This window comes from Eumetopias jubatus, unplaced genomic scaffold, assembly GCF_037043125.1.
Source record: "Eumetopias jubatus isolate StellerSeaLion01/CBP00866 unplaced genomic scaffold, mEumJub1_p1.0 scaffold_9, whole genome shotgun sequence".
Taxonomy (NCBI): Eukaryota; Metazoa; Chordata; class Mammalia; order Carnivora; family Otariidae; genus Eumetopias; species Eumetopias jubatus.
In genome coordinates, this window is record NW_028274815.1 from 115,123,511 (window position 1) to 115,141,964 (window position 18,454).

General features: G+C 48.5%; 1 protein-coding gene across 1 annotated transcript; it reads right to left on the reverse strand.

The window, feature by feature from the left end:
* Positions 1-372: 372 nt before the first annotated feature.
* Positions 373-17,546, reverse strand: SUN5 (Sad1 and UNC84 domain containing 5). Its single transcript, XM_088026265.1, has 13 exons — positions 17,482-17,546; positions 16,128-16,186; positions 15,758-15,914; positions 14,705-14,773; positions 13,824-13,885; positions 9,902-9,951; positions 8,534-8,568; positions 7,799-7,907; positions 3,736-3,814; positions 2,769-2,884; positions 2,137-2,304; positions 1,554-1,640; positions 373-498 (listed from the first exon to the last, which is right to left on the reverse strand). The coding sequence occupies exons 1-13, from the start codon at positions 17,544-17,546 to the stop codon at positions 373-375; spliced, it is 1,182 nt and encodes a 393-aa protein (XP_087882391.1).
* Positions 17,547-18,454: the final 908 nt, after the last annotated feature.

An 18,454-nucleotide genomic window follows, 5' to 3' on the forward strand; every position in this document is an offset into this window, starting at 1 on the left:
TGGGAGGGCTGGGTCTTGCCCACAGTCACACCTGGGTCAGGGCGGAGCGTGACGTGAAGCCAGGGAGATGGCTTACGTACAGGTGTGAGACTGCATAGCTTTAAATTCTGGTGCAACATTTGTGAGCTGTGACCTCTGGCTAGTTTTTGCTTGGAGACTTCACTGTCCCCATCTGTGACATGGGGCCTCGTGGGGCTATTGTGAGGGGGCCTGGACACTCGGGACATGGTGGAGAATTGCTAACCGTGGCCTCAGACATCACATGTTAGCCCACCCTCACTCTTTGGAGCCAAAAGACACTCAGTCTTGGGCTGAGCTGTGAAGAATAAACTTTAATCTCTCTTGGGGTAGGGGCTCTAGTTCGACTGCTCTCTAGGGCATTCTAGGTGGGGTCACAGAGCCGTGCACACGCACTCGGTACAGGCAAGTGAAGCGTGGGTTCCCCCAGTTGCTCGATATCTTCACCTTGACAGCCCCAAAAGCTCGGGCAAGCTGGTTCTGCAAGAGACTCACAGACATGGAGCCATTGGCTTCCACTCTGCCTTTCCAGAGGGGTGTTTGGAAGTGGAAAGGAAGGCTCCCATTTCACAGGTGGGAAAACTGAGGCTCAGAGAGTAGAATGGACTGAAGCCACACAGGAAATTGATACTCAGGGGCTGGCATGGAAGGTGCTGAGGCCAGAAGGACGGATATACTGTGATTGAGAAAGTGTCCCAGCCTTGGGGCCCTGGTACATATGGCTGTGGGACCCCAGGGCAAATCACTGCCCCCCTTGGGGTCTCAGTTTCCCCCCTCCGAAAGATGGGAGGGTTAATATCTGCTTCCCAGGTTTGCTGTGGGCATGAAACAAGATCCTGGAGCTAGCTGGCCTGCCACCTGGTAGACGCTCAGTGAGTGCTGCCCTCTCCCCTTTTTGCCCGCCCCCCCCCCCCCCCCCGCCCCAGAGGGGATGGAGCCCAGTGCAAAAGCTGGGGCCTTGGCCTTTGAGATCTCACTGGATGCTTTGAACCTCCCAGGGAATTACAAAGGGGAACCTGAGGCCTAGAGAGGAAGGGAATGGCCCAAGATCACGCAGATTTGTGGGGTCGGGATTTGGGTCAGTGTCAGCCTGAGTCTCAAGGCCATTCTACCAGCTACCCCTTGTGTCCTGCTTCTGTTCCCAACTTCCGCCCCTTCAGGCCTCCATTGGATCAGGAGCTGATAACGGGGTCTCCCAGGATGGAGACGCTAAGTTGGAAGCCAGCAACCCTGGCCCAGCGGGCCCCTCCTGTTTCACATCTGCTGTCCCTGGAGGAACTGCAGCGTGTGGGCTCCGGGGCAGGTCGGGGGAATGATGTATTGCCAGAAGCTGGATGGATCTCATCGGGGTCCCATTTTGGCCCTGGGCAGTAGCTCCATGCTCTGAGCCTCAGTTTCCTCACTTGTCAAGTGAGCTAGTGACAGTTGTACACCCCCGAGGCTACTGGGGCGACAAAATGGGGTTCCCTGGGGAAAAGCCCTGCACATGGTGTACGTTCAATATGTGCTCGACATGGGCAGCTTTTCTCCGGTACCTGGAGCTGAAACATCTGAATGATGTTTTCCGGCTGAAACTGAAATGCCCCCAGGAACACCTCCTCCCTGGGAGACCCTTCCATGCCCTGTAGAATCAGAACCAAGGAGAAAGTATCAGGTACGGGGAGGGCCTTCAGAGGGTGCTGCCCCTCTCCAGCTGAGACTTGCTTACCTCCCAGGATGGGGAACTCCCTACCTCTTGGGGCATCATTCCACTGCAGCACAGAATAATGGATAGGAAAGAGCACTTGACTGGGAATCAAAAGCCTGAGGGTCCTCTTCTAACTCTGTCACTGACTTGTAGGATTTGAGTGTTTCCCTGACCCTTTTCTGGACCTCAGTTCCTTTGTCAATGGTCTCTGAAGACCAAACTGGCTCTGAAAAGCTTGGCTTGATATAAAATAGCTGCTTATCGCCCATCCTCAAAGGCTGTGATCAGCTCTGAACCCGGCCACCCTCAGCCTTGACAAAGCCTCAGCCAGCCTCTCTAGCCTGGTGGGTTGTGCAGACGGAGCGCCTGGAGTCCCACCATATGAGGCTGTCCCCTTAGCCAAGCCTTGCTCCCTGCTGGGGCGTGCTCACGTAAATGACGAAGTCCTTGGGAGCGGTGTCCAGGCTGCCCGACAGTGAGATGGTCTTGGGGATGTGCTGCAGTGTCAGGTTGGACAGGTAGACCTTCTGGGCCAGTCGGATGGTCACCTGGCCTCGGTCCCCGGAGAAGGCCCAGCAGTTGCCAGGTGTCATGTTGGGCTGGAAGGGGCAGGTGCAATGGGGGCCATGCTGGGTGGGTGGGTGAAGGTGAATTCCTTGTCCCACCCTGGCTCACCTAGATCTCTTTGCCTCCTGGATGAGCCAGATCCTTCCATCTACAAAGCTTAGGTCAAGCACCACCAACTCCAGGAAGCTCCCCTGACTGCCGGCAGCAAGAATGAGCCTTCTGCTCAGCCCGGCACAGGGAGGACAGGAGCCTGCTTGGGGCCGTGAGGGTTCCTTGACCCTCAGGTCTTGAGGCATGGGTGGCGGGCCCCTTCCGGTGCCGAAGCAGGCTGTCCCTTCCCTGCCCCTGCCCCGTCTCTGTGTTGTGTTTTTACCTCTCCCCCTACCCCAGGGCCCCACCCCCTTTGCGCACACCCCCAGTGTCCACTTCCAGGTCCTGCTCCCAGAACCCTGACCACACCCCTGCCACCCTCTCCTCATCCCCCCAGCCCCCCTGCCTCGAGGATCACGTCCGGGGGCTGCGCATAGTTCCACAGCCGGATCCAGTTCCAGTAGGAGCGAGCCTTGTCGTGGTTGTACGTGGCTGACGTTTGCTCAAAGTCGATGGAGGCCCCTGTTTGGGAGGGAGGGTCTGGTTGGGCACTGACTATGTGCCAGGCGAGCGCTTTGGGTGAGCCACTGGCCCTCTCTGGACTTCGGTGTTCTCTGGGAAATGGGAGTAAGAAGAGCAGCAACAACAGGAATGCTAACATTCACCTCCTGGCGTTGCTGTGAGGAGCAAAGGAGTTAACCCAGCGAAGTCCTTCCCTCAGAGCCTCATTAATGACAGCCTCCTCATTATTCTGATGGCTGTCGTTAGGCCTATTGCACAGAGGAGGGCACTCCTGCCCTGAGAGCTTAAGCCCATGCCCTCTGACCCCACATGCCCTTGGGCCCGGGCCAGTCCACGCTGCCCGCCCTGCCTCGCCTCCTTCCGCCTGCCCCTCGCATGCTCCTGCTGCCTCCCCACAGGGGTACCTTCACTTGGGCTCCCCTGGGTCGGGAGTACTTTTCCCTCCTGGCCAGGTCTCAACTCAAACGTCCTCCCACACCGCCCTCTGCCCGGGGCCCCTCTCTCCCAGCCACCAGCTCTGGTTTTCCACAGCACTGATTCCCACCCACAACTGTTCTCCCTGACGTGGGGCAGGTGCGGCTCTGCTGGCCTCTGGGTCTGGAGGATGGTGAGTGGGTAGAGGGGTCACGGGGGGCCTTCTCTCCCTGCCTCAGCCCCCCTTTCGAGACAACAGAAAATTGTAGCAAGAGAACCATCTGGGGGCCAGAGGTTAGCTCTGACCGTGAACTTCCCAGCAGCAGAGAGTGCACCAGACCAGAACTGAAATCCATCCTCTGAAGAGTTTCTGGGGAAACTTGATGCGGGCAGACTGTCGCGGTGTGGGGGGTGAGGGGTGAGGGGGAGTCACTTACCTATAGATTTTAGGGCAAAGTCTGGCTTTTCAATAAAATCTCCTTGTATCATCTTCATTATTTTCTGGGCAAGTTTTTCCTGAGGAGGCAGAAAACACAGGCTCTGTGCTGATGTGTTCTGACAGGTCACGTCCACGCGTGTGTTCACACCAAGTGACAGGTGACTGCAGGAACTCTCTTGTCCTGAACTGTTTACCCCTGCCTGTGGAGACCGTGGCTGGTCCTGGCAGAAGACCACCCAGTCACCCCACTGTGAGGAGGCCCAGGTGACACAGAGCTATCCCTACCCCCCTGCCCACTGGGTTTCTTCGGGGCTTCCACGTGCATCATGACAGGCTGTTCCACTTGGGACAGGACTCTTAGTGAAGAGGCAGGGGGTCTGGAGTCAGACAAACTTTTACTGCTGTGGGGCTTTGGGCTAGTTATCGCCCCTCTGAATCTTGGCCTTCTTTGTTTTTTTTTTTTTTTTAAGATTTTCTTTATTTATTTGGCAGAGACAGACACAGTGAGAGCAGGAACACAAGCAGGGGGAGTGGGAGAGGGAGAAGCAGGCTTCCCGCGGAGCAGGGAGCCTGATGCGGGGCTCGATCCCAGGACCCGGGATCATGACCTGAGCCGAAGGCAGACGCTTAACGACTGAGCCACCCAGGTGCCCCGATCACCCCCATTTTAAAGATAAGAATATTAAGGCACAAAAGGTAATGTGTGCAAGGTCACACAGCTGGTAAGAGGCAGAGCCAGGCAGTTTGGTCCCAGTGTTTGGGCCCTTAGCTACTACACTCTCCTGCCAGATAAAGACTGCAAAGCACTTAGCACAGTTGGTACTCAGTAAATGCTGGCTATTATTTTTATTAGACTCTTCAAAACTGTGGCAGATTGTATTTCCCCAAAATGGCCACAACAAAGTCTCCTGTAACACACTTTTCTCTCAATATGACTTTGATACTCTGTCTGTTGAGAGGTGGGCCCGTGGCTCTGGCAGAGGTGATGTCATGTGACTTCTGGACTAAGTCTAAAAGGGGGTACAGCTCTACTTGGTTCTCTGGGGACGCTCACTCTTGGAAGCCAGCTACCATGCTGTGAGGAAGCCCACACAACACTGAGAACACATGTATGAGTGCTTTAGTCAACAGCCCTGAGTTCCCAGCTGATAACCAATATCAACTTCTAGACATGTGAGTGAAGATGCTTTCAGATGGGTCCAGATACAGTTACCAAGTCACCCCAGCCTTCAAGTCTTCCCAGGTGAGCCTCAGGCATTGTGGAGCAGTGACAAACCATCCCCACTGCATCCTATTTGAATCCCTGACCCACAGAATCTCTGAGCATAATAAAATGATTGTTTAGCACCACCAAGTTTTGGAGCAGTTTGTTGTGTGGCAGTAGTAACTAGACTAGCCACAGGGTTGCAGGGCAGTGATTATGATTTGTTTTGTTGATGTGGAAACTCAGAAATTTTGGTGACCTGCCTAAGCTCCAAAAGGTAAGAAAAGATATTGCATCCATAAGACAAGAATAGAAATCTATGAAAAGGAACACCCAGAAAGAAGAAAAAAAAGAAAATTCTTAGGAATTCAGAATATATTAACAAAAACGAAAAACCCAGTAGAAGTTTTGGTAGATAAAGCTGAGATTATGTTCTCAATTTCAGAACAAACAAAGAGAAGAAAACAGGGAGAAATGGAAGAAAATAGAGGATGAGTTCAGGAATTTAACATCCAAATAAAAGGAGCTTCAAAAATGAGAATAAAACAAATATGGCTGGGGGGGGGGGAACACCCATTTAATCACATGAGTAAAGAACACTTTTTAGGACTAAAGGACATGAGTTTCCAGATTGTAATGGCCCCAAGTGTAGCCAGCCCATAGGCAAATTATCACGACATTTAAGATGTAAGGTGAGATGTAGGGCTTCCAGGTAAGATGTAATAAGTTACAGAGGATCAATGCTCCGAATAAAAACAACTAGGAAAGGCCATATAGTTTACTAAATCATATTTTAAAGCCACCACTGAGCTATGGGAGCAATGAGAACCAGAGGGATTAAAAGTATAGAGAGGAGAGACCCATTCTGAAATCCGCTAACAATATTTTAATCCCTGGGGGCATTTGATAATTCTGGGCATGAGCTGAAGACGTGGATTTAGGCTGAACAAGGGCTGCTACTGGTGAAAGAGAAAGCAGCAAAGATTTTAACAGTCACACAGGACTAAAAAGACAAAATTGGAGACTTGATGAGCCTCAAACCTGAACAGTTTTCCCTATAAGATGTTAACTGAAACCCAGAACTATGGAAGGGGCTAAAGAGCTACCTTGAAAACTTCTGAAAGACAGAGTAAAACTTCCCAGTCTCACAACGCTTGGGAAACCAAGTCCCTTTCAGTGAGGGGACCTCAAAACAAAATAAGCAAGAGATTAAAGCCCTAGAAAAGTCTTCTTAGTATATATCAGAATCATTTGGAGGGCTTGTTGAAACACAGACGGTTGGTTTCCATCTTCAGTAGGTCTGAGGAGGGCCCATTGATTTGTATTTCTAATATTTTCCCAGGTAATGCTGATGCTGCTGATATGGGGGTCACACTCTGAGAACCACTGCCCTAGGGGGAGTGGTGAATCAATACTCAGAAGCTTTAGCTGCACCTGAAGGCACTAAACCAATTATGGACACAATTAGAGGCTGAGAATCCAAGCTTGCCCCTGGCAGAGAAGGTTACCCCTGGGGTCAGAGATTTTGAATTGATGCAGGGTTGGAAGACAAAATTGGAGACTTGAGAAGCCTCAGACATATGCTCAGTCTTTCCCAACAAGACATCTACCAAAAGTTTGAAGCTGCATGGGCATGACATTGAAGGGTTAAGCTGAAACCTCTGACTAAGTCTTATACAAATTGCAATCCAGGTCTGAACCAGCACAATGAAGATCTACATAGAAGTGATCAGTGTATTCATCTTCCTTACAAAGAAAAGGGAGAACTCTCTCTAGTTGAAGTTATAATTATCCGGAGCATACAGTTCTTTTGTATACAATGTCCAGAAAAACACTAAAAAATTTCTGGACATGAAGATACAAGACCATATGATTGATACTCCAAAGAAAACCAGATAATAGAGAAAGACCATAGATGATCCAAATATTGGATTTAGCAGACAAGGATTTAAAAATATCTATGACAAAATGTTAAATAAAAGAAAAAATGGACACCATAGATGAGATGTTAGAGAGTTTCACCACAGAATTAAAATTTATGAAAAAGAATCAAATATATATTCTAGAACTAAACAATGCAACGTATGAAATTAAGAACTTACTGGAAAAAGTTTAATAGTAGATTGGACAGAACAGAATACAAGATCATTAGTGAACCTGAAGAAATGTGAATAGAAAACATCAAAAACTTAAGCACATAGAGAAAAAGAATGAAAATCAAACACACCAGGTAATAGCATAGGAATTATGTGGAACACACTCTAAAATTCTAGCATAGATGTAATTGGAGTCCCAGGAGAGGAGATAGATAGTGGGGAGGAAACAATATTTTAAGACATAATATATTATTAAGACATAATAAAAACAATATTTTAAGACATAAACAAGGAATTTAAAAAACTACTGAAAAACATCAACCCATAGATCCAATAAGCTCAGCAACCCCACCCCAAGCAAGTTAAATATAGAACACTGGAAATAAAAAGAACATCCTACAAACTCCCAGAGATAGGAAAAAAAAAAAAACAGATCATACTCCAAGGACCAATAACAGCACTATTACACTTCTCAACAGCAACAGTATAACTAAAACACAATAGTGGAATTCTTTCGAAAATTTTAGGGGAAACTTTCCTATCTAGAATTCTACACGCAGCCCAACTACCAATCAAATGCAAGGGTAAAATAAAGATATTTCCAAATGTGCAAGTTCTAAGCAAATTAGTACGTCTCCTATTTCACTCTCTTCCAGGAAGTTGTTGGGGGATGTGCTCCAACAAAACTTGAGAAATAGGAAAAAAGGCATTAAGCAAAGAGAGAAGTCAGATGTTTGGGAGCAGAATGGCCAGGATCTCACCTCGTCTGACATGGCTTCCATCAACTGGAGCTTGGCGATGAGCTGGGTCATGTTACCTCGGAGGTCCTGGATTTCCCCAGTGTGATGCCGCACCTTCTCCTGGTACATTCTTAGGAGGAAGGAGATAAAACATGGACCAACTGATTCGTGATGCTGCTATTGTCACCCTCAGCTTCTACTTTTGTCAGTCAGCCCACAAAGAATTAGCCTCAGATTTGCTCACTCTCCTGGGCCCATCTCTGGCCCCACCCAGCAGGTTCTTATCTCTAAAATATTACTCATGCTCTTCCTCTTACTTGGAATATTTTTAAATTCAACTTACTCCTTCCAAATATTCGAGTATTTTGTTTGTGATTAAGGATGCTGCCACCAGCAGCATCAGGATGGTAACATACCACCAGGTGGTAACTTGTTGGTTAAAATTTCTCCTCAGCTACCATTTGCTGAGGGCTAAACTTAGGCCAGGAATTATTCAGGACAGTTTACAACTTCTTTAATATTGATAATTATCCAGAGCACGGTGGGTGTTATGCCTCATCTCATAAATGAGAAGTCAAAGGCCCAGAGAGGTGAAGTAACTTGCAGAAGTTTAACCATGCAGGAAGTATGGGAGCTGGGATTTAAACCTAGGTTGGTCTGACAGCAGAACCCACATTCGTAGCTAATACATCACAGGACCTAGATATAATTATGGTGTTTAGGTGATAATAAGACTATTTAGCAGATTCTTCTTACCTCAAGCTCTGCAGTGGACTATTTATGCTGTCATCCTGGTAGGGTATTGAGGAAAGCAAGGGATCTTTTTCAGATGCCCTAATCTGGGCCCAATAGAACTTTATCCATCCATTCTCTTACAACCATAAATCCATCCATTTATCCACCTTCCCATTTACTCTTCCATTCATTCACCCACCTACCATCTATCCAAAATCCAATATACCTTCCATTTTAAATCCATTCATCCACATCCATCCACCCTTCCACCCATCCACCATCCCATCCAACCACCCTTGCCCACTCATCTACTCTTCCATTTATCCAACCTTCTTTAACCATCCACCCTCCTACCCATCTAACTTACCTTATATATTGACCCTTCCACCAATCCTTTCACTTTCCCATCTATCCAACCTCTCAGCAACCATCCATCCATCCATCCATCCATCCATCCATCCATCCATCCATTTACCCACCGGTATATCCCATCTGCCCTCTCATCGGTCCATTTTCTCATCCATCCAATCTTCCATTCATCTGTCCATCTATCCCCCAGCCATTTCCCTACATCCCTGCATCCGTCACTTCCATTGCCCCATCCACTCTCCCTCCATTCCACATTTCCTTCTGATCATCTGGTCAACTAACACTGATAGTGACAATCCTGTGCCCAGAGCTGAGGTGGACATCGCTGGAGTGAATCAGACCTGGCTCTGTCTTCAAGAGCTCCCAATACAGTTGGGAAAATAGTCATGATTCCAGAAGATTGCACTCATGATTACAGAAAATTGTGGGAGGAAGGGGGAATGTCATCACCTCCACCTGTAATTTCTGAGGGAAGTGACACTATAGCTGGATTTTGAAGTGTATGAAGGAGTCTAAAAGGAGCGAAGAGGAGAGGGAGGGACAAGCTCCTCAGATCCCCTTCTCGTTAGCCCTTCTGAGACTCTTTACTGTCCTCTGACAGGGATCTCTGGCCACTGATTTCTTCCTCCTTTCTCCCCAGGAACCACAAAGCAAATGGTCTCATTTCATTTGAGCAGAAGAACAAACTGCCTTGCATAGAGAGAAAATTGTGTTCCATCCTCACTCTCCCACTTTAAGGGGGAGATTTGGCAAAGGAAAGATAGGTAACCTCTGGGAGTAAGTGACAGGAGAGTCCTGTAAGAAGAAGGACGATTGCATCTGGTCTTTTAAAGTCACATTTTGGTGGGAGAGATGGGTTCCAGGTGGGTGGCATGGCAGAGGCAGAGATTTGGGGCTGGAATGAGTCAGGAACTGATCAGGGTCCAGATGTGGTGAGAGTGAGAGAAGCTGATGGAGGCAACATTGCTTAGTTGGGGTGAGGTTAGTCGGTGGTGGGGCCTGAAGAGCGCACACACTCACCTGCCAGACTTCCATTTTGGATGGTAAGTGCATAGAAAACATCCAGAATCCTGTGGGGCCAGGAGAATGAGAGTAAGCCATGTAAGATGAAAGGTTAAAAGCTTAAGCTCTGGCATTAAGGTATCTGGATTCAAATCCCAGCTTTGGCACTAACATTGCGTAACTTTGGAAGAACTTATTTAATCTCTCTATACCTAAATTTCCTCCTCTGTAAAATGGGAATAACAGTAATATTCACTTCATGATCAAGCGATATCATATATGCAAAGTGTCTCACATAAACCAAATAATCCATGTCCTGTCTCCGTCCCCATTCCACTGGGGAGAATTGGTGAAGAAAAGAAAATGAGATGGTCTTCCCTGCATATTATGATCTCTGTGCTGCCTGAAATCCTACCATTCAAGCCATTATCAAAAGTCTTTAAAACCTATTCATCGTTCATGATAAAACAATCAACAAACCAGGAATAGAATGGAACTCCCTCAATCTGATAAAGCCCATTTATGGAAAACCCACAGCCAATAACATACTTAATGGTAAAAGACTGGATGCTTTCTTCCTAAGGTAAGGAAGAAGACAAGTATGTATACTCTTGTTGTTTCTTTTTTTTTTTAAGATTTTATTTATTTATTTGAGAGAGAGTGAGGGAGAGCACAAGCAGGGAAGAGGGATAAGTAGGCTCCCCGTTCGGGGAGGGAGCCCAATATGGGGCTCAATTCCAGGACCCTGGGATCATGACCTGAGCCGAAGGCAGACGCCTAACCAACTGAGCCACTGAGGCACCCTTACTCTTGCTATTTCTATTTAACATTGTCCTGAAGCTTTTATCCAGGTCAATTAGTCAAAAAAAAAAAAAAAAAAGAAAGAAAGAAAGAAAGAAAAGGCAGATGACATAACCTTGCATACAGAATCCTGAAGTATCTAAGACTGCGTGTCTTGCCCAGTGTCAGAAGTAATAAATGAATTTAGCAAAGTTTCAGGATACAAGATCAGTATGTAAAGATCAATTATATTTCTAAACACAAGCAATAAACAATCTGAAAATGAAATTAAGAAAGCAATTCCATTTACAATAGCATCTCAAAAAATAAAATACTTGGAATAAATTTAACACAAGTGCAAACCTTGCACTCTGAAAAAAACAAAACATCATTGGAGGAAATTAAAGAAGACATAGAGATACATATCAATAATGGAAAGACAACCCATGTTCATGGATTGGAAAACTTAATATTGTTAGGGTGACACTACTCCCTGGGGCACCTGGGTGGCTCAGTTGTTAAGCGTCTGCCTTCGGCTCAGGTCATGATCCCAGGGTCCTGGGATCGGGCTCCCTGCTCAGCGGGAAGCCTGCTTTTCCCTCTCCCTCCCCCTGCTTGTGTTCCCTCTCAGCCTGTGTCTCTCTCTGTCAAATAAATAAACAAAATCTTTAAAAAAAAAAAGATGACACTACTCCCCAAATTCATCTATGAATCAAAATCCTAGTAGCCTTTTTTTAAGAAATGGAAAAATTGATCCTAAAATTCATTTGGATATGTAAAGGACTATAACTGCCCAAATAATTTAAAAAGAACAAGTTGGAGAACTCAAACTTCTGGATTTCAAAACTTACTACAAAGTTATAGCAATCAATCCAGGGTAGTACTGGCAAATAGCTAAACATATAGATCAAGGGAATAAAATTAACCGTCCAGAAATAAACCCTCACATTTATGATCAATTGATTTTCAATAAGGGTGCCAGACAATTCAATAAGGGAAAAAATAGTCTTTTCAATAAATGGAACAACTGGATATCTACATTCCAAAGAATGGAGCTGGACCCTTACCTCACACCATATGCAAAAATTAACTCAAAAATGGATCATAAACCTAAATGTAAGGGCTAAAACTATACAAATCCTGGAAGAAAAAGTGGGAGTAAGTCTTTATGGCTTTAGGTTAGGCAATAGTTTCTTGCATCTGACATTAAAGCACATATATGACAAAAGAAAATATAGATAAATTGGACTTTATCAAAATTTAAAAAATTTGGGACGCCTGGGTGGCTCAGTCAGTTAAGTGTCTGCCTTCGGGCTCAGGTCATGATCCCAGGGTCCTGGGATTGAGCCCTGCATCGGGCTCCCTGCTCCATGGGGAGTCTGCTTCTCCCTCTCCCTCTGCCTCTTCCTCAGCTTGTGTGCTCTTTCTCTCTCTCTCTCTCTCACTCTCTCAAATAAATAAATAAAATCTTTTTAAAAAAAATTTAAAAATTTGTGTCACAAAGGAAACCATCAAGAAAGTGAAAAGACAACCCACAGAATGCGAGAAAATACTTGCAAATTGTATATCTGATAAGGGACTTGTATTCAGACTACATAAGAAACCTTTACAACTCAATAATAAAAAGACAAACCAATTTAAAAATGGGCCAAGATCTGAATAGACATTTCACCAAAGAAGATCTACAAATGACCAACAAGCACATGAAAAGATGCTCAACATCGTTAGTCATTAGGGAAATGAAATAAAAACCACAGTGAGATACCACTTCACCCCCTCCCCAAATGGCTAAAATAAAAGATAATAACCAGTGTTGGTGAGGATGTGGAGAAATTGGACCCTCATAACGGTGGTGGGGGAACGTAAAATGGTGCAGCTACTTTGGAAAAAAATTTGGCAATTTCTCAGATAGTTAAGTATAGAGTTGCCTCATGACTCAGCAATTCCACTTCTAAACATAAACCCAAGAGAAATTCTTTCTTTATTTAAAGACTTTATGTATTTATTTGAGAGAGAGAGAGCCAAGCAGGGGAAATGGCAGGCAGAGGGAGAGGGAGAAGCAGACTCTCCTGCTGAGCAGGGAGCCCAATGGGGGACTCAATCCCAGCACCCTGGGATCATGACCTGAGGGACGCTCAACCGACTGAGCCACCCAGGTGCCTCTACCCAAGAGAATTTAAAACATGTCCACACAAACATTTTACAGGAAGATTCCCTGGAACATTATTAATGGTGGTCAAAAAGCAGAAACAACTATAATGTCTATCAAACAATAAATGGACAAACAAAATATGGCATATCCATACAATGGAATATTTTCAGCCATAAAAAAGGGTCAAAATGCTGTTCTATGCTACACCATGGATGAACTTTGAGAACACAATGATGAGTGAAAGAAACCACCAAGACCCCATATTATTGTATGATTCTATTTATATGAAATGTCCAGAATAGGCAAATCCATACAGACAGAAAGTGGATTAGTAGTTGGTCGCCTGGGTCTGGGGTGAGAGGGAACAGGAAACCAGTGATAGCGACTGGGGAATTTCTTTGTGGAGGTAGTGAAAATACTGGAATTTGATAGTGGTGATGGGTGCATGACTTTGTGAATACACTAAAAACCACTGAATTATACATGTGAAAATGGTGATCTTTATGGGATGCGAATTATATTTCAATAAAGCCATTATTTTAAAAAATCTTATTTGTTGGGTTAAGTTTCCTAGGAATTTCTAATTTCCTAGGAAATTCTGCACACACACACCCTCACCCAAGTCCACTTCCCTGGGCCAGTATGCTTGAGTGGAGGGAGGAGATCCCTTTGCCTGGGAAAGTAAAGCTGTGATGTGGGAGGTGGGTAGCAATGGTCGGAAGGAGGCCACAGAAAACTCAGAAATAAGTAATAACGATCATACCATGGTTGGGGGAGAACTTTACAGTTTTCAAGGCTTTTCTTAGTTTTCAAAAAATTTCCTTGGTCATCAGTTAATTTACTCCTCACAGCAACACTCATTAGACAGATGGGGAAACTGAGGCTCCTAGAAGGTCACTGTCTTGCCCAGGGTCACATCGTCAGTGTCAGAACCTTCACTCTTTCCCTCCCCAGGTTGGGCGAGAGCTCAGGGATACCTCTACCTGGGGCAGGGCCCTGGAGACGTACCAAAAGCACAGAGGACCAGAACACCTGTCTTTTCCACGAGCTTCTGGAAGAACAGCTTGCATCTGGAAGAGAAAGAAGCAGCGGTCAAGGTGAAGAGGGGCTTTGCACAGGCTAGCAAGTCCTGGCCTGGCCCTTGCCCTTTTCCCACCCGGAAGGGCAGGACCCACCCTGGGCAGTGAGACACCCCCTCCAAGATGCTGACTGAGTCCTAGGGCTGCACAGCATCACAGGGGAAAGAAAGCTCTCACCCCCGTATCTGGGGCCGTCAGAGATCCACTCACAGGGGTCACCCACATCCTTTTCACACGCTTTCTCCATCTACAAACTGTCTGTTCCCTCACTTCTGTCCTGGTGAGCGCATCCTTCAGAATTCAGCACAGAAGAACGTCCCCTCCTCCTATGACCTCCAGAGTCAACACCAGCCTCCTCCCCTTGCCACTGGTTTGGTGTCTGCCTGCCTTCCCCCGACTGGGAGCTCAAGAGTGGTGAGGGTCAAGTCTGGGCCCAGAGTAGGCATTAAGATGTTTAGAATGCAAACTCTAAGGGAATGAATGAGGTGAAAAGCTCTGCAGGAATTCGGAGGAGTTTGCATGGACCAGAAGGGTGAAGGGAAAGGATGGGACAGGCATTCCAGGCAGGGAAAAACAGCATGTGCCAAGGTACTGGGGCAGAAATAGGAATAGCAGGCCCAGGGGGTGAGAACCCTAGCCTTGCCGGCCCAACGGATCCACAGCAGGACACATAATGAGGCGGCTCAGAAAGGAAGCATGGGAAAGGATTCCAGAAGGCTGCAGGTGAAGGAGGGAGCCCCAGGGGGTTCTGAGGCGAGAGATATGATAAAAGCCAGGTTTGGGATGGCTTCTTTGGTCTGGTGATCTCACCTGCAGGTACTGAACAGAATCTGGCGAACCTGAGTCCTCAAGAAGCAGGCCAGGCTGGTGATCCAGGCTGCAGGGGAGGCAGGAGGGCGGTGAGCAGCTGCACCCTTGTTCTTACCCTACAAAGCCTTGCAGGGGGTGAGGCCCTCTTGCTGGGAGACCCTCTCAATTTTCTAATCAAGCCCAGGGTAACCCTGCTCTGCTTATGGGTAAGCGCCAGCGCAGAGGGAGGACGGGTGCTAGAGGTGAGCATGGCTTGCGACCAGCAGTTAATAGCTACCTAACAGCGACTCGGGAGCACAGCAAGTCTGGGATGTGCCCCTGCCCATTCCCAGACCCTGGGAGTTTCTCAAGGGCAGGTCCTTGTCTGGTTTATCCTTGGCGGCCTGGTGTTGCCCAGCAGGGAGCTAGATAAAAAGTTGGGATTCAGGAATAGATAAGTAGGTGGGACAGAATGATGAGACCACGGCTCATGGACAGAAGAATGGACAGAAGAACGATGAGGCCACGGCTTGGAAGGTGGCTGAATAGGAAGACAGATGAGAGGATGGGCAGATGGAAGGCTAGCTAGAAGGATGGACGGGTGGCTGCCTGGGTGGGTGTGAATATCAGCAGGTAAAGGAACGGGGAACCTGATGGTCGATTCGGTGAATGGTTGACTGGCTGGCTGAAATAACGGGGCCCACGGATATGACAACAGATGGCTCTGTGGACAGATGATCCGAGAAATGACTGGTGATGAGTAAGTGGAGGGGCAGGTGCATGAACAGAGAAGTAGAAGACAAATCTTTAGAGTGTGGTCAGGCCACGTTTCTGAAGTGAGGGCGCGTGGCATCAAACCCTTTCCGTGACTTCACCAGCGGCCTCCTGGCCCAGGGGCCGGGATGGTGGTCGAGTAGGGGAGGGCCTGACAGTTAGCTCCTCCTCCAAACAGCGTGTCTCCCTCCTACTCCCTCTCTCCAGCCACCAAAGAGATCCTGGCTGGAATGACACCCCTGACACTTCCAGAGTTCCCTCCCTCCCCTGCAGCCTAGCAGAGGCCTTACCCGCCCCCCCCCCCAGGTCAGCCTGGCCTGCGGCTGGGCCCTCTTCCCAGGCCCACGCTGAAGGCCAGGGCTGTTCTTCAGTATGTACGTACACACACACGCCAGCAGGCACTGGGTCAGGCCCAGGGCTGGGGCATTGATGCGGATAGGCAACACGAAGGCATCACCTGCAGAGAGCATGGGGCTGTCATGTCAGTGCCAGCCTTGGGGACATGGTGCCTTGCAGACACCAGGGGAGCACCCTGAGCTTGGGGCGGCCGTCCCTGCTTCCCACCCCGCCCCCCACTGGGTGACCCCGGGGTGCCCATCTGGGCATCTCTGAGCCTCGGCCCCTTACTGTTCACGAAGACCCTGGGGCTCCCCCTCCCCTCCCTGCTCACTCGTGTTTGACAAAGTGTCCTCTGTTATCCTGCAGGCGTTCCGGCTTCTTGAGGCGAGCCTGGGGACGACAAGACTCAGAATCGCATTTTATAATTTTCAAGAAACGCAGTGTCCCCGTGTTGCAGATTGAGAGACTGAGGCGCAGAGAGGTTTGCCCGAGACCGCCAGCCTGTGAATCAGGGACACACCCAGGGCTGACTGACCCCAGACCCAAGTCTCTTTTGAGGGAAGGACTCCGTCTGCTGTGGTAGGCACCAGTGGTTATCAGCCAAAAGCCAGTCCCTCCCCTTGCTGGCAGGAGGCTGGTTTTGGTGCCTTGTCCCCTCCTACCCCGCCCGTGTGCTTTTGGATGATCCTGATTGCTCTCAGCCTGCTCTAGGACTCCCAGTGCCTTTGCTGTGGTGGGCTCGGTGGGGGCAGGTCCGCAGGGGTGAGGGGTGGGGGTGGGTTGGGTATTGGGGTCTGGCACTTGCGGAAAAGGCTTTCTCGTCGCTAAAATGAGACCCACGGGAAACAAGGCCCACTCTCCTTGCACCTAGACAGCCAAGCTTCTCCAGGCCCCTGGAACTGTGGTAGCCAGCTCTGACAGCGGGGAGGTCAACAGGAAGAGCAAAAAGATGGCAGGGACCTGGGTCTCAGGGGACATTGCAGACACGCAGCATTGACGTGCTCTGGAGCCATCCACCTCTTGGGACCTCTTGGTGCGTGAGATAACAAATTTTTATTTATTTCTTAAAACAATGGTCTCCAAACATTGATTATTATACCCTCCCCCAATGTATTTATGTTTATTCCTTAAGAAATTATATATATAACACTACATATATATTATTTACTCTTTCAAATGTGCAAATTTATTTATACATTCTTGAGTAATAGAAATTAAAAGAGGGTGAGCTAAAAATATATACACTGGGGTTCTAGTAAGTTCTCCCCTTCACCCCAGGGGATTGTTTTGGATACCCTCTTGGGATATACACCCCGTTTTGGGGGCCCAGCGGTAGGCAGGTAGATGGCAGAGGCGCGCATTTCCCCACTTACCGCCGTCTCCCTCACTAGCCTGAGACCTCCACGGGAGCAGGGAGCACACCCGCTGGGTGCAGCCCGTGTCCCCGGCACCCTGCCCAGTGCCCGCACACAGTAGGTGCTCAATAAGCACGTGTTGGGGATGACTGCCCCTCCACCCCCTTGGCGGGGAGATTTTAGGAAAGCCACCATCAGACCTCCCCGACCTCAGCTGCTGCCTCCATGAAGGCCGTGGGTCATGCCCACTCACCTCCAGGGGATAGGGCAGAGGGCAAGCGTTTTGTAAACTGCAAAGAACCGGGCAGGGGGAGGGGCTGCCGTCCTCACCTCCTGGGCCTGACATCCTCGGGCGGGTCACACAGGTCCCCGGGGCTCCTTGAGGACCGTGGCATCGATTTTCTTCTCTAGGAAATCTGGGGGGGTCGGTGGTGCGGGGGCTCTCTGGGAGTCAGCGAGGGGGAAGCGGCTGCCACCGCTGCCACTTCCTAGCGTTCCCTGGAAGGTGCCACACGGGATCTCGCCAGGTCAAGCGGAGCTGTGGGCACTGTGACCTCATAGAGCAGGGGGCGGGGGGCGGGGTCTCTGCCCAGTCTCCAGCTTGGCCCTGGAACTCCCCCTTGGACGGACACATTGTGACCCACTTTCCACTTTCAAGATGAGTAAATTGAGGCCCCAGGACAGGAAGGGCCATGCCAGGATCTCAGGGGCCGTGCACGAGCCAGAGCGGAGGCTCCAAGGTCCAGGCCAGGCTTTTTCGTGCCCCCAGCTCCTTCCCTGCTCCAAGGTTCCCAGACTTGCCACCTGCCTAAGCACCTGCTTAGGCTGTACGTGAAGGCATCTTATATGCGAGTCTGCTCACTGGTGGATGTCTCGCAGAACACAAAATGATGTATGTGCTGTTGTTTTAATAAAGTTCTACATTTCCTGGAGACAAATAAAAGCATAATAGAGTGGAAATGTCTGGCTATGTTTTTTTTCCTGTCAGCCCTGCTGATGGAGAGTTTATTCAGATTATGAAGCTAAAAGGAACTCCTTTTGCCCCTGGGTGGCAGTTACTCAAATTGTAGGCTAAGTTCCAGTGGTAAGATGAAGAATCGTCCCTCGGGAAGGCCTGCATACTAACACCTGAACGTGGGGCCGTGTTAGGTTACAAGACGAAGGTGATTTGGAGCTTGCTGATGGGATTAAGCTCGCTAACCAGCTGACCTTGAGATAGAAGAATATCCTAGTTTATCAGGCGGGCCCGGTGTCATAAGGGTCTGGTAAATGGAAGAGGAACCCTCAGCCCAACATGCTGGTT